Genomic DNA, 16,467 nt, shown 5'->3' on the forward strand with positions numbered 1-16,467 from the left:
GATATTTTTAAAACCATAAAATTTTAATTTGTAATTCAAACCTATATTTTTAGTGAGTGTATGAAGGTAGTTTAATTAATTTTAATATTAAAAAATGACATGGAAGGAAATGAATTGCGTAATAAAATATTAGTTTTATAATCATGGTATGTGTACTCGTTAATCGTAAATAGATGAAAATACATTACATAACAATGAAATCATTTTTCAACTTTTTCACATACAATATAAATAACAAAAGAAATACATAAAACAAATTAAAAAAATAGAACTTAAAGGACAGAACACTTTTTAAAAGATACCAATTGAATGAGCTAGTGCTGCATATATGTGCAATGTTGTGGCACCTATTATAAAAGTAGTAATTGCTTTAACAATAAGTGTCGACCATGGGCCAGTTAAAAAAAGTGTTGTTAAGAAATCTAAAATAAGTGGCCTATAGACAGTAAGTACAAGCATACCAACAACTACAGGAACTAAACCACGTTTTAAATCATGTCTTGACCATAGCCACACAAGTGTTGCTGTTGTTATATGCTGTACCTAGAAGTTAATTATATAAAATATAATTCTGTTTAATATATAATGTTACACTGTTTAATACTTACTAAATTAATGTTAGATTCAAGACTCTCTTGAATGTATTTCCAATCAAACTCTGCACCTCTGGCACCAACCCATAATAGAAGAAATCTAGTAAGGAGTACTTCAGCACCTGCCCATCCAATACCGGCAGTTAAAACTTTTGCATGTCCCTTCCCAGGAATGCTATTTAGCACTAAAAGGATTCCTACTAAATCAGCTAAGTCTATAGAAGATTTCAAGAATTCCTGAAATGTTTTATTTCTGTTTTTGAAAATCAAAAATTTTTATTACGAACAATAGCAAATAAAAACACTTACGCCTACTAAATCAAATCCACTTTCTCCCATAGTATCAGCTGTAGAGAAAAAAGTAGCAAGTGCTAACATTTTTACTAGTTGGGTGAAAATATAAATACCTCCTGCTTGAATACATTTCCAAAATGCTCCATATTCGGATCTGAAAATTTATAATGGATAAGGACTAAATTACAGTCAGCATTGATTATTTATTGATGAGTACAACTGGAAATTCAATTAGGTTAGGAAGAAATAAATCATACTTACAATCCTGAATATTTATAGGTAAGATAATATGGAACGTAAACTAAAGCTAAACAATTTCCAAAATGATACAGTGTCATTTTCTCGATAGTATTATGTTAATTTAATTTATATATCATTCACTATCTGATATCAGATAACTCATAATAATATACAGATGAAAATATATTCTACTTCGCAACCGAAGAGTCACTTGAGGTAAAAGGAATTCTCATATGTTCGACTCTTGAATGGTAATTATTATTAAAATGAAACAGATATTGGTGTTGCCTAAATTTTTCTTGACAATATCTATTAATGATTATTAATTATGAAATTTTTATTAATATATAATTTCTTAATGAAACAGTCCGTTTAAGAGCTTGTGGCGGCATCTAAGAACAAAAAATGGTATTAACTGGATGTGCTAGTAGCTTCAGTATTTTATTGTAGATGGCGCTATAATAGTCTTGATATTGACGAATTTTTCATTAAAAAATTAAGAAATATTAAGTATCAATTAATACTTATTGTTAAGCAGAATTTTAGTTCCAAACAGCTGTATATACTTTGTTAATTAAATAATTTGTTTTTTATTTTTTTTAACTACAGTATCAAAAAATGTTCAATGTTTTTGTACATATGAAGGCATTAATAAATAAATAATTCATTTAAGGTATGTTATAATTATGCATTATATCATTTATTTTGATTATAGATTTAATAATTATCATAAAATTACTGAGTTTTAGCCATTTTCCATTTTCTTGGACTTTTGTGGTTATGTTTTCCATTTCACAAAAAAGACAATTACTATCGCAAAATATTAATCTCACTTTATAAATATTATTCTCATCTTTTGAAGAATTTGAAAATAGTTATTTAGTAATAAATGCTTCTATAAAATAACATTGTTTTATTAGTATAAATATGCGTATGAATTGGATTATTTATAACCTTTAAACAAATTTTATTACATAGAAACGAATTTGTTCCTTTTATATCGTGTGTAATGTATAGCTGCATGAAATTCCACATGGTGCAAACATTTTTTTCAAACACATTAAGTCACCCCTTACCCTTGTGTATTTTACCCTTTTCAAAGGGGTACCAATCACCCCTTTGATCCCAAAACAGAAAAAGGGGTACCTACTAAAAAAAGGGTGTTGCAGTTGGGAAAGTATTGACTATGTAGTTTTAATATTTTTTGAGTTCTATTAAAGTTCTTTTATGTTGAATAAATATATAATTTTACGAGATCTCCAAAAAATGTTAACAATATATTTTTAAAAATGTTACAAGACTTCTAAGAAATGAAAAACTATACTTGATTCTTGAGTTACAAATGCATTCTGGTCAATTCTTTTTCTCATATGCAGTTAGAATTTATAAGGCACACCCCTTTGAACGTGGGGTAACAATATTCTAACGGAGCATGCTCCGTCTTTCTAGCATCTCAGTCCATTTTATAAAAGCTAGCATCCCTTCCCAACGTTGCTGGTGGAGGACACATACCCTTCCCTTCTTTTTAGTCGGTGGGGAACACCCCTTTCTGTGTGGGATTTAGAATATTCCAATGGAGCATGCTCCGTCTGAAAGTTAGCACAGTGTGTTTTATAAAGGGTGTTGTCCTCTTTCAGTACCCGTGAGTGGAGAACGTAGTTCCATGGATTGGCAGTTTCTTCCCTACGATTGGTTGGAGATGGGGTATACCCTGACGTAGCTGTTCTCCATAGAAAGTGATGAAGGGAAGATCAGTTTAACTGAGACTACTGTTGAGTCTACATCATGGTGTTCTTTGAATGACAGTACAAATGTCATAGTGATGTGAGTGTTTTTAAATTTATATAAATTTGGTAATTAGACTCAGATACATTTATATTTTAAAAAGTGCATATATTATTTGTATTAAACATTGTGTAATATATTTGTCGATGTGCAAGTTGTTTTACATATACATTTAAAAATAGTTCACTTTTACCAAAATATATGAAACATACTTGTTCGACTTGATACAATATTGTCTGTTACTTCTTTTTTATTCTTTTTATCTTTCATAAATTTTTCTCTGTTCTGTAAATATGGTACATAATAACGTACAAAATATAATTTTATTGTGTACAATGAAATCACATGTTTTCAATCATTTTTTTACACATGTCCACCTATATTTTTGTTGAAAATTACATTAATTAAACAAAATAAATTATACATTGTTGCCAACAAGAATCAAACATATATGGATATTTGACGCAGTTAAAAGGGTAAGTTAAATTTTTTTAAATTACAATTCAGATAGTTTAGGTATACCTTTTTCATCACACAGAGTTTTCGATCATTTTTAATAAAAACTAAATAGTTTATCATTCATTAATATGTTGTTGTACATTACGTTTCATCGTATCTCCGTGAGAGGGCTCCACCACTGATCGCACTGTAGATTCCCTATTGACCTACACACGTAATGGATCTTTACCTAAAAAAAAGATACAAGAACGAATAATTTCAATCAAAATTTATGCTTAATTTCTCTTTATCATTAATAACCTCGCTTCACTGTTTTCCGTTTTTCGAAGGAACAATGATCTAATGCTATACCATCAGAACCAAAATAATACTACAAAAATGAAACAATTTTTCCACATGAAATCAGGATAGTTTGAACGATGCAAAGATTATACAATTAAAAAGCAATTAATCAAACATTTTTCCAAATCTTTCGAACAGAAAGAAACCATGTTTGTAACTGCGTCAAATACTGCTTCAATGGATTTTTATACAGCCAAAAGATTTCGATTATCCAAACATCTAAGACATCATATAATATCATTTAATGAGCCATTCGCTGTTTCACCTTAATACGGCATGTACCGAGACATACATGGCTTATTAATTTCTACTAGCTGAAATTTACAATGTACCGCGTATAATGTGTTAGCCCTTTGAACTCCAAGTTGTTTTGTAATCTATCAGCAACTGCAACTAATTTTTATAGTATTCCTAGCGACAATTCGAAATGCTATAACATTTCTTCGACCTTTTATCTTCCTTGTTAGTACAAACTTTAAATGCTTGGAAAATCGAATAATTTTAGGGTAGTTTCTTTAACACGTTGAACGCCGCACGATTTTATAGAGCAAAATACACAAAATGGAAAAAATATAATAAATCATTTGACTGAATTGGATTATTATCGTTGCACGTACATCAAACTGAACTTCAGCATTATTTCTAATATAATGTTTGCCAATAAGCATCGTTTAATTGAGTGAATTGTAATCCAATTTGTTTGGGGATCACCGGTGACCACGGCGTTAAGATTCATGAAAATATAAATATTTATTATATAAATATTTATTAAAATTATATTAAAATATAATATTAAAAAATATTATATTAAAATTATATTAAAATATAATATTAAAATATTATAACTGGTGCAATATTTGAGCCTACAGAGTTCAAAGGGTTAAAGGGTCGTCTAAGTTCAAAGAGTCGGCTGCCGACTGGTTCGGTTTTGTGTTCGAAGACGCGTGGAGGGCTCTCGCACCCTCGCGGTAAGTCCCGCATGATATCCAGGGTGTCTGTTCCCGATCCGGCGAGCTGCTCGTTCAGCAAAGCCGTGTTTGCATTTTCCCTGTCCGGGGCGCCGAGGCTGGGGCGGTTGCCGCGCAATTTCGGAAAGCCGATTTCAATTCCGTTTTCCTTTTACACGGGAGAAGAAAGAAATCTCGAGCGCCCGGCTCGAGAAGGGGGAGAGAACGGCCACACGGGATTACGGGAATCGCGTGGACGGGGCTGGAAACACGTGCGAAAATCCCAAATCCTGACGTCTCTCTGCCCTTTGCATCGATCGTTCTTCTTCTCCCTTCGTTCCTAGCCCCAGCCCCTTTCGAAACGACGAAACAAGCTCCTCGCGTGTTTCCGTCCGTGACGCGTGTCCATCGCGCTCCTCCGCCGGGCCGCGCGGAATCTTCGGCAAATGGAAACGGGGAAACGGTATTCGAATGAAACAATTCGAGGGAATGTTGGATGACCGACCTAATGACGCACCATAGACTAGCGTACTAGAACCGCTGCGTCCAAAATATCTTAGCCTTGTTTTTCACAAGTCCAAAATCCTAGATAAAATACACGAATGTCTCATCCAGGACTAGTCATCTACAACGAGTCATCAGGTACCAAGGGTCACCGACATCCCCTCCTTAGCGAAAAGCTTAGTATATAAGAATTGGTGTCTCTAGGATAGCAGATGGTTATTCTTTCAACCCTGTTGCGTAGCGGTCTGTCCGAAATTGTCCGTTTCCGCGTCGTTCGATGTGTTCTATCCGGAGTATACGTTGAAACGCCAGAATATAATTATTATTAACGAATCGGACTTCACGTCATTCACCCGGATCACAACAGGAATCGTTCGTCTTGTTCTTTCGATGATTACCAGGGAAATCTTAACCCCTTGTCATACAACTTCGATTCGTTATAAATAGGATCATCAAGTACGATAACTGATACATTGACTCGATCTATGAAGCAGTTTCGAAAGATTCCGGTGGATGCGTTGAGAATACGACTTTTCAGATTCTGTAAGTGTTGTCGGAAATCCGATTTCTCGAATCCCGTTGGGTGGCGTCAGAAATCTGATTTTTCGGATAGGTGAAGTGTTAACTTTCGATGCCCTTAACGCGTTCGATACCAGTGTCATATTTGTGTCGCAATCCTGTATTTTATATAAAGAAAATGAAATTAATTCTATAGATAAAGTTGTAAGCTACAAAATTACATTTAGGTATTCAATGACTCTTTAGCTTCATTTGTTTCAATAGTTCGTTTAGATTTATTGAATAAAATATAATTGAGAGGATGTCAACACGTTGAACGCCGCACAATGTCATAAAGCAAAATACACGAAATGGAAAAAATATAATATTAAATCATTCGATTGAATCGCATTGTCATTGCTGTACGTTCGTCTAGCTGAATGTCACATTAGGCAGCATTATTTATGATATAGAAATCTTTTCAAATAATCATAGATCAATATTAACCCTTTGCACTCGAGGGCTCCGGAGCAGAGCCATTTAAAATTTGTCATTACAAACTGTACAATTTTTTTATTAAACATGTTATAATATTTATAATTGTTGAAGACAGTAGAATACATCTATGACTTTTCTTTTCGTGCCTGTATCATTTATTTATATGTTAATATGCGTTCTCCATTAAAATTACATCCAGTTGCTGGTAATGTCAGTGAGAAAAAGCTTCGAGTGCAAAGGGTTAATAATAATCAACATTATTTATAATATAGAAATTTTTTCAAATAGCCATAGATCGATACTAATAATAATCAACATTATTTCTAATACAGAAATCTTTTCAAATAATCATTTCATCGAGTGAACTACAATAATTCAATTTATTCGGGGGTCACCGGTGACCCCATAGCATTCGTGTCAAAGACCATACAATTGTTATCTCATCATTTCGTTCTCAGTTTCGTCGCTGATGCACGCTGTATCATTTTATTTTCATCCTGTCTCCAAGGTACATAGTAAAACTCTGGTTACACCGGTCCAAGGAACAATTATTCTCCGTGCCGTTCGTTCGTTAGCCATCGGTAAACTTGTCGGAAAGAATTGTAGAAACCTTCGCTCACTCGAGTATCATTCCCTTTTCTCCCTTGCTTGCTTGTTTCCTCTGCGAAGAAGAATTTCCCCGAGAAATCCACGATTCTTCTCGCGAGTGACGTCACGACGGTGTATAACGATGAGCTTCGTTTCCGGTTCCGGTCTCCATGATTTTCGCCCCGTCAACTCCATTCTTCCGCGGCGCTGCCCTTCCGCGCCCCCCTCCGCCCCCCCTCTCCGCTGGACCATCCGTGTCTTTGTACCGGTTCTCATCCCGAGCCTCGGATAATTCTGTTTCGAGTAATTTCTCTCACCTTTCTCGCGAATTTCCAACGATTCTCACGGTATTATCATCCTCCCGCGTCTCTTCAGTCACGCGTTCCCTTCCGACCGAACGGAACCGCCTTTGTCTTCGATTTTTACCGGTGGCGGCTCGTAGCTGAAATTAGTGGGGATGCTGCCGTAGAAAATTCGTAGCATTCGTTTGAAAATTTTCGTATCTTTTTCATGAACTGGCGATGGCTACTGACGTTAAACTTAACGCCTTGTTCTACGAGCGAGACTCGAAGATTTTCAACATTCAATGAATATTATTTCTCTGTGATCAACTGTTATACTTAGAAGGAAATATAGGCATAATATATTCTTAGAATTTTTCTGCACAATTGCAACAATTTTGTTGCATTTCTAAATCCTAGAATCTTACACGAGGCGAGATATTAAACATAAACTATTTTTCTATTATCAGTATATTATCTTCGAACGAAATTTCCACTTAAAGTAGAATAAGAAATTTTGTTCTTCTAAATCCTAGAATGTTAACGAGGTGAGGTATTAAAGATAAACTATTTTCCTATTATCAGTATATTATCTTCGAACGAAATTTCTACTCAAAGTCGAATGGACAATGCCCTCACACCTCTAAATCTCAGAACATTACACGAGTACCGAAAGTAACTAATACACAAAAGGGTTAAGAGCCCCAAACGAAGTCAGACGCAACCCACCGAAAATTCGCCGCGTTTCGATCGGCGCACCCATTTCCAGGACTCACCCCGCGAGCAAGGAAAAAAGAAAACGCGGAGCCAAGAGATATTCCGTCGGAGCAGTTTGTTTCAGGCGGGCGGGATAGTTCGGTCCCCGGGCACCGCGTCCCGAAAGGGTCTCCGGTGTTTTTCATTCGTCGTGTGCAGCGCATAAACACATTTTTATATGACACAGGAGTTGATGTATCTTCCCCTTTCCGGGCGCGGTACCGGAAGGAATAACGCCCTTTGTCCGTAGCCCCGGCCGTTCCGTCGTTGATATTCCGGCTGTGCCTCCGTCCTTCTGGGACAGCCTTGCCACCTTCCTCTTTTTCTTCTCGCCGCTCTTTTCTCGCCAGTCCTCTCGCCACGGTTTCCGGGAGGCCGTGAGAAAATGGCGATTCGCGATAATGGCCCGTGATCGCGGCGAGACGCTCGCAGCCGCCGATCGCGGCCGTCACCGTCTCGAGAGGTTTGCGACTGATTCACGGCCGGGTGAATTGATTCGACACAAGAAGATGGCCGGCCCGCAAATGATCTCCAGCCGCCGTGAAGCTTAACGCTGCCACCGGACGGGTCGAATTAACTTATTCCAGAATTCCTATTCTGGAAGTACGTAAATCACGGAGACGCACTCGCGGGAGTGAAGTGTATTTGTTCAGGCACGAAGAGAAACTTACGGATATTGTTCTAAGGTTCGTAAGAGACAAACATGTGACAGTTGAAGGTAGTTCACCTTTGAACTAATGACACCGGAAAACGCTTTTAAGTGTAACTCAAACGATTTAGCGAAAGAATTTCCTCGTTTATAGGAGGATTATCACAAAATGAACCGTATTAAAATACTAAATGAATACTTATAACTTCATTAATATTCTTGACAAAAGTTGTTGATTCCTTTTGCGTATTGAAAGTATTTCTATTTGCAATGGCAACTCTCGAAAGTATGTTGAACGAATGAATGAATTGAATGTAACCGATGTAAGTTGAAATGAACAAAATGGCCGCGGTTAATCCTATAGATGTTGTAGGAGAAAGAGAATTCTATTTGAAACGGTATAATTATTTCGTGACAACTCACAATAAAACAATAACAAAATCAAACAACGCACACTTTCTAGAACATTCTTTCATTACATTCATTAACTTCACATATATTTGGAATATTCTAGATTCATAAAAAACGAACATTATTAACATAAAAATCAATATAGAGAAAATCAATATAATCTAGAATATTCCAATGCTTTGAACATTCATTCAAAACGCGCTCACACACACAGTCCCGTCATTCAAATACATCCATTCCCACAATATTTCGTTTAGCTTTACCGAATACAAACCATAATCGAGGATACCGTCGCCGAATTGAGCGCTGGCAGCGAGCGCGTTAACTAATTCGAAACGAGAAGAGCATAAGAAAGCATCGGTCAGCGGCGAATCGGGGAACAAAGGCGAACGAGGTAGCCTAACAATTACCAAACAACAGCGAATCCCGTCGCGAACACGTGCGAACGATCAAACATCTCCGAGCAGTCCGGTAGTCCCTGCCGCGCCGTTTAACTGCCCCGATGCAAATGGGTTAAAAATTTCCCCCGGGTCCCGTCGTTAAATATTATTAAAGAATGCTTTTAGCATCCGAGATATCGCCGGGTGGTAGGGGGGGGGGGACACGGTTATCGATACGACCGCGTGATCCGAGTCTAAGGACTGTCCTTAAATGTGTCGTAAACGAGGAGAGCGAGAGGCCGCTGGAGAAGGACGGGGAAAGAACGATCAGGGGCGGGCGGCGAGGGGGGTGGATGGGGTGGAGGAGAGAATGGGATCGAAAGAGGCGAATGAGTTGCCTCTCTACTTTGTAAGGGTGCCTCGCGCTTTGCGAGTCCGGCTCCGGCCAATAAAAACTTTACAGCCTCGCCACCCCTCCCCACCTCTCTTGTGCCGGTTGTAATGAATGCAAGAAATAATTATCTCATGAATACATTAGTTTTTAGTATCCCCCGACACGGACGCGCGGACCGTAAAAGCGGCGTTCGATATATAACTTTGGCCCACGATTTCCAGTGCGTGGCCCGTATAGCTCGCCTACGATCGTTCGATCGTTAGCCTTTCCTCTTTTCCTCTCCTCTTCGCCTTTTGCGCCGCCATTAGCACCACCTCGATGGAAACCCCGGCTCTCTGTCCACTGTTCGAGACGGGACGCCGTGTGTATGAGTGTGTGTGTGAGTGTGTGTCGTTCCTCGTATCGTTTCACATCGTAACAATTATGACGGCTCTTTCCCATTCCGCTCCAGGACACGATCGTCGCCGGGTATCGCGCAGGTAGCTCTTGAATAACGTAACGCGGACGCGTTGTAAGCGCGGTAACTTTGCGGTGGTAGGTGATGCTCCTTCTATGCTATTCGATTTTCTAGATCATCGTAGCGTTCGTGAAATGGCGATGAGTGTTTTTCGATTTGGTTCTTGCTAGGGTTTCGGTGGATCTTTGCGCAACGGATGGTTTCCTTTTATTTTATTGTTCGTCGAGCTTTAGTCTATTTACTGATCAATCTTGGTTAATGTTCTAATCTGTTTACTCTATTTTACTCTATTTACTGATCAATCTTAGTTAAGATTCCAGAGATCCATCGATGCAAAGTGAAACGAGAAACCGAGTCGATCCAAAGATCGCTCAAACTCTTCTACCAGACCTACCCAACAAAGTTGAATAATTTCAAAACCGATCTATGGCACCAGTGAACCCGTGATGCAACGCGCGTCGATTCCGATCTCTGGACCTTCTGGAAACAAAACGCGTCGAGAACGCTAGGCAACGAGCCCGTGATCTAGACGGATCACGGGCGGTTCTGTTTGCGGAGGTGGCCGGGATGTTCCCGGAACCCTTTATGTGAATACCGGGAGGGTCTAAGGTCGCCGGGGAAGGGGTTGAATCGGCGTGGACGGCGACGTGGAGTGATTGATCGTCGCCCCGCGACACCCCCGTGTTCGCGCAGAGTGGATAAAGGGGTGGGAAAAGGAGTGGAAACCCTTTCACGCTTTCACGGATCAGTCACAGGATCACGTTCTCGTTCCCCCGGCCGCCGACCACCCCCTCGGTACACGGGACATGCATCACCCTGCCATCCAACCCCTTCCACTTCGGCTTCGACGAGCTCCGACGTTCGCTCGCCGAATCTGCAAAGTTGGCGCGGCCTGAAAAACACCGATGACTTTCATGCTCCGCGCGAGTGGGGGACGCTGGTAGGGGTCCGGGGGACGTCGTCGACCATTTTCGACGCGTGTTTCTCTTTGGAAATCGGTCGTTCACCGTTGATAATGAAGTTGGGGAGGTTATGGTGGCAGTTGTTGGTTCCGATGTATTCTTTGTGGTTTGAGTTATTTAATTATAATGGGAATCCATTAATAATTCCATTAATCATCCATAATAATTTTATTCAACACTTTGTGTACAGAATAAAATAAATCAACAAGATGCCAGTTTTCAATAATTTTTTTCAATAATTTCATCAAACGAATATATTTTATAACTTTCAAGTTACAATGACGTCAAACTTTCACGCCTGAGCGTAGAAAAGTTTAAGTTAACTGATTACTTAATTTTATTCACCGTTTTGTGTGCAGAATGAAATAAATCAACAAGATGCCAGTTTTCAATAATTTTTTTCAATAATTTCATTAAACGAATATATTTTATAACTTTCAAGTTACAATGACGTCAAACTTTCACGCCTGAGCGTATAAAAGCTTAAGTTAACTGATTACTTAATTTTATTCAACACTTCGAGTGCAAAATGAAATAAATCAACAAGATGCCAATATACTGATATGTGACTTTAAAGTTACATGGGCCTACAGAGGGTTAAATTAGTTTAGAAATTTTCATCACTCGTCATTGTACGGCGAGGGGTTAATCGCATCCCCTGGACCCGATCCGCGGGAAACGTCTCCTTCGTTTACGCGGCGGCCGCGGGACCCGGGACGACGGCGTCTCATACATCAGACACCTAATTCATCCCCCCCGGACGAGCGTTAACCCCTACATCTTATCCATTTAGAAGTTCCGTTCGGCGGGTTAGGCTCGACGATGAACCATAATGCGTCCCGTCATTACGGCGGACTTCCATCAATCCAATTCCGCGGAACCACCGCGACAACGGTGAAGTTTCGACGGTCGCTACCGATCCGCTGGAAAATTTCCTCGGAGACATCTGCTGATTTAGGGGATGCTTGCGCGCCGCTAATGGGTCTTCAGCGGAATCAAGATTTATGGGAACAGTTCGTTGTTCTGTAGGATGATTTTCAGATGGGAGTTTCATTTAGATCGGTCAATATTTATGTAACATTCTGCTTTATATTTTTGTTATTCGCTTATTAGAATGAATAGATCGATTCAACTGAGGATCCTGGAGTTGTAATTATACGCGTTAGAGTTTCGTGGAAGATCGGTTGAGGCGGTCAAAAGTGCGACGCTCCGATTTCAGATATTTCATTTCAGATTTCAGATAAATTCAATGAATTTGTATAATCATCCGAGGTGTACTGTTTACGCTGTCCGTATTCGACGACCCGGAACAGCTTTTAGCAGAATGACGGGTCCGACGAATCTACTTCGGCCGGACGTGGGGGTGTGTACAAGGCGAAATTGGATATTGCTGCTAAATATTTGAAAGAGCCTCGATCCGTAGAATTTCGTTGATATCCCGTGGGACCAGCCGCGTCTCCCAACTTCCCTGGATCTTCTTTCCCTTCGGTTTTTGAGTGGTCAATTAGTAGGAGAGCTTCTTTCGCGAACTTCTTCTACTCACTGTTCGTCATCTCTAATCTCAATGCACTGTACCTACGGAAACACATAGATACTTTCTAACAAAGAGAAAACATTTGAAATTCATACAGATTCTGCATCATTCAATTCATACATCATTCCCTAATTTAAAGATTCGAAAGTTATTAAACCTTCTCGAAAGTTTTTCACTGGGAATATTCAACATTTTCGACGACATTGTTTGAAACTAATTTAAAGACACTTCACGGATGAATTAAGGAACAAAGCTATTTGATTGAAACATTTCACTAAAACTAGATTAACACGTCACCAGCGTCAATTATTTGTGACGGCCATAATTCTGTATTTTACATGATGAAAATGGAATTCATCCTATATATCGTCGTTAGAAATGATAAACTACGACGTTATATTTAATTTAATGATTCGTTTCAGTTTCATTTTTCTAATATTTTCTTTAGAAGCTTTGATTTTTAGTGAAATCAACTTATATCACTATCTGCAGAAAAACTCAAGTACCATATCGTCGTGTAATATATTTTAAATATATCATCCGTTCAACGCAACTCTAATATTTCTTCAAATACCGTAATTAGCAAAGTTACACAGCTAAGTGTCTCTAAAAACGAGATTCCTCGTTACCAGTATACAACGTGTTAAAGCTTATCATCGCGATTAATCACTTGGAAAGACGTGCTACACACGTCGTAACATTTTTGCGCCAAAACTACCGACGACATATTGTACACGTCGATAGCCTTATTCGATTACATATTCCAGGTTGTTTTAAAATCCACCACTTTGTACAAAATGACTAATACACAAAATTAGTGTACATATCTGTATGTAATAGGCGAGGACAGAAATTTTCGTGCGAGATCCTGCCGAGTTTCTGAAATCGTTGCCACCGAAAGTGGTTAAATGTTCGTTCGGTTCGACGTCTGATGTACCGGAGAACAAAACAAATAAAGAGACACACGCGTTCTTCGTTTGGATATTTTTAATTCGTCGATATTCTCGACGGACGTCACGAGCGCGGAGGAGTGTACAGCGGTTCGACCGAGGGGAATTTTAAAATTGAAGGTCCTCGCGGGGGTGGAAGGACATACGTGCGGCTTCCGGCCGGTTCGATCTCAGCCTCGGATCGGGAGAATGTGTTTTTTCCGCGCCCTCAAACACGTCACATAAATAAAAAATATCCTTCAAAGTTGCCAACCCAAGCGTCTGGACCGGCGGGCAGAAATCCCTTGGCCCGGCCAATCCGGGGAATACGTGGAGCCCTGAATACTCGGGGTAGCTGGACGTTGGGCGGAGAAAGGGGAGCCCGTGTACTCTGTCGCCCACCCCCGTACTCTTAATTTCTTTCTTAGAAATCGTTTGACTGTGAAATCCGACCTGGAAACGTACTCCTTTTGAGCAAACCTTCTCGCTTAGGGTGTATGTGATCGAATTGAGAGGTTAACCCTTCGCACTCGGCAGTTAATATTTTATCTTAATATTTATTGATATTTATATATCAATATTTTAATATATATATATAGCAAACCTTCTCGCTTAGGGTGTATGTGATCGAATTGAGAGGTTAACCCTTTGCACTCAGTTAATATTCTAGCTTAATATTCATTAATATTTATATATCAATATTTTAATATATATATATATAGATATTAATATATTAATATTTTAATATATAAATATTAATGATCCTAATTCCTTCAACGATAAATTGTTTAGTTTTTCGGATAAACATGCAATTCTTCGAATACGAGCAACGAAGTTTTCGAGGTTAGGAACTGAAAATCCATCTCGAATGCTGCGAGAGGTAATGTACACGTGGCCAAGATTTGCAGGAATGTAAACCCAGTGTTAATAATGCAAAAGAAGAAACGTTGAATACATCCGAGCGTATTTATGTTAGAACCCAATATATTGGATCGAGTTTAGGGGGCGGTGGGTGGTTGGAGTCACGTTACTCTACCCAAGGGTGGTTCTCCGTGGGTGGCGGGGCGTCGGGCAGGAAGGTTACGGCTCATAAACCATCCTCCGGTCACCGAAAACGTCCCGCGTGCCCGTGTGGGTGCGTCCGTCCGGTTTCTACGCGCGCAGCACGCGTGCACCAGGACCTCTTCCTCTAGGCCGGCTTGTTTGCTGGCGCCCGTGCACTCTCAAAGTAATAGAATCCCGATTTCGTGATCGATAGCGGCCGATCCGGCGAGAACTTTCATTTCGTGATTGAGGCGAGAGAATCGCTCCGATCTCCCTTCGCAGCAACTTTGTCGTGGATTAACGTCCCCTTTTGTAAGAGGTCTGTCGCTTTTCTTGGCGAACTGGATCCCCGTTACGTCTTTGAAGGCTTAAATATGTGTACTCCTGACTGAAACAGTTGGATGTTCTTGAATTAAGTGGAGATATTTGAGTTAGTAGTTACTTTTTGGTAGTTTTTTTTAAGTTGAGGGTGTCTATGATGAAGTGAGAGTGTTATTGAATTGGGAAAGATTGGGGAAATGGTTTTGTGATTGAGGTAAGAGGGTAGCTTCGAATTCATGCGGTTTTGGTTTAGCTAGATACTTAGCGTGTTCTCGAATAAAATGGGAATATCTGTGTTGGTAGCTATTGTCTAGTAGTTTTCTCAAGTTTGAAGGTATCTATGATGAAGTGAGAATATCATCGAATTGGTAAGAACTGGAGGAAGTCAATGATATCGAAGAAACGGCAGAAGAACGCGTCGGACACGTTCGGAAAACAATGAATCACACGAAGACACGGTGAATCATCGCGGAACAGAGCGGCAGGTACTCGAAGTTGAGAACCATCGCGCGTATGTAATATGAAGATAAGATGTCCCCCACGTTCCCATGTGTCACGGCCTTCTATCGAGGATTATGTTGCCATCTACGGTGGCGCACCCCCCGAACGAAAACATCGCGACGCAACCAACCCCAACCAGTCGGAATCCCTTAACCTTTTGTGCTATCATGCACTCTGCCGGCGAATCTACATTATTCCTTTCGAACTGTTTCGTGTTTTCGGAAACTGTTCGCCAACGGGTGCAACGAATCGTGCTTCAACCCCTATTATATTCGAAACGTTCCAGACAATCGCTGCGAGTAGCTTTAAACTTGATTTCCTCCGTTATTACATATTATTCTTCGTATTTCATATATTTCTGGCTAAGATACAACGTTTAGATGATTATTTCGCATTTTAACAAATTCTGAAACTGATACTGTCCTCGATTTAACACTAGAACAACCGAGCAGTCGAATCGTTTCCAAATTCTATAGGAACTCTAAGAATGCGGCTAAGATTTCAATTGACACGATTCAGTTTGGAAACTAAATCAATCTCTCCAGTAATTCCGCACTGAAGCATCTGTTATCTTTTTAACCAGTTAATTGTGGAATTTAATACGATTGATATGTAATCTCTATAAAAATTGTAACAATAGATTATTTCCAGTTTCTTTGGATATTCATCACAGTACTCAAATGAAACTGTTTATTTCCAAAATCATTTCAAATATTCAATATTCCATGCTTTTAAGGTATTAACTGCGAAACAAACAAATCGAAACCAATTATTTTGACTGGTACGGTGGTTCTAATGTTAACTGGTTAACCCTTTGCACTCCAAAGGTGCCTCTCAGTCACCACTCGACTGGTGCATCAAAATTTATTTTATCAATTATTATTTTCATCAATTTATTTTCGTTCCCCTTATTTTGCGAATAGATTCCTCGTTAAGTTAGTTTCAAAAACTGTCATTTATATCTCATAAGAATAAATTGAATATTTCTAGTGACAAATTTTTGAAGTGCAAAGGGTTAACAATTGGAGAAAAAGAACGGTCAATTTCACACATCTGGTAGTTCCAATGTCAACGGTCGAACAATTCGATGAGCAACGGTG

General features: G+C 39.2%; 2 protein-coding genes across 10 annotated transcripts in view; one reads left to right on the forward strand and one right to left on the reverse strand.

Annotated features, from left to right (window-relative positions):
- Positions 1 to 129: 129 nt before the first annotated feature.
- LOC116427311 (BOS complex subunit TMEM147) lies at positions 130 to 1,529 on the reverse strand. Its single transcript, XM_031977494.2, has 4 exons — positions 1,149 to 1,529; positions 903 to 1,041; positions 609 to 830; positions 130 to 543 (listed from the first exon to the last, which is right to left on the reverse strand). Exons 1-4 carry the CDS (start codon positions 1,223 to 1,225, stop codon positions 292 to 294), a joined length of 690 nt encoding a protein of 229 aa, XP_031833354.1. The 5' UTR covers positions 1,226 to 1,529; the 3' UTR covers positions 130 to 291.
- A 120-nt stretch (positions 1,530 to 1,649) lies between these two features.
- LOC116427257 (uncharacterized) overlaps positions 1,650 to 16,467 on the forward strand; it is a 93,857-nt gene continuing 79,039 nt past the window's right edge. For 5 of the 9 annotated variants that reach the window (XM_076371018.1, XM_076371019.1, XM_076371020.1 and 2 more), the window contains exons 1-3: positions 1,650 to 1,800; positions 2,765 to 2,951; positions 3,352 to 3,388. The gene's annotated coding sequence lies outside the window, so the exon portion shown is untranslated. Of the gene's footprint in view, positions 1,801 to 2,595; positions 2,660 to 2,764; positions 2,952 to 3,351; positions 3,389 to 16,467 lie in introns of those variants that run through there. The other 4 variants (XM_076371021.1, XM_076371022.1, XM_076371023.1 and 1 more) reach the window with 2 other exon arrangements.

This window comes from Nomia melanderi, chromosome 9, assembly GCF_051020985.1.
Source record: "Nomia melanderi isolate GNS246 chromosome 9, iyNomMela1, whole genome shotgun sequence".
Taxonomy (NCBI): domain Eukaryota; kingdom Metazoa; phylum Arthropoda; class Insecta; order Hymenoptera; family Halictidae; genus Nomia; species Nomia melanderi.

Excerpts from the sequence above, each read along its gene's own strand:
- LOC116427311 (XM_031977494.2), bottom strand. The coding sequence starts at position 1,225 with ATGACACTGTATCATTTTGGAAATTGTTTAGCTTTAGTTTACGTTCCA. Across the intron at positions 1,042-1,148 it reads ACCTATAAATATTCAGGATT|ATCCGAATATGGAGCATTTT; the intron begins GTAAGTATGATT and ends ATAAATTTTCAG. Across the intron at positions 544-608 it reads TTGAATCTAACATTAATTTA|GTACAGCATATAACAACAGC; the intron begins GTAAGTATTAAA and ends ATTAACTTCTAG.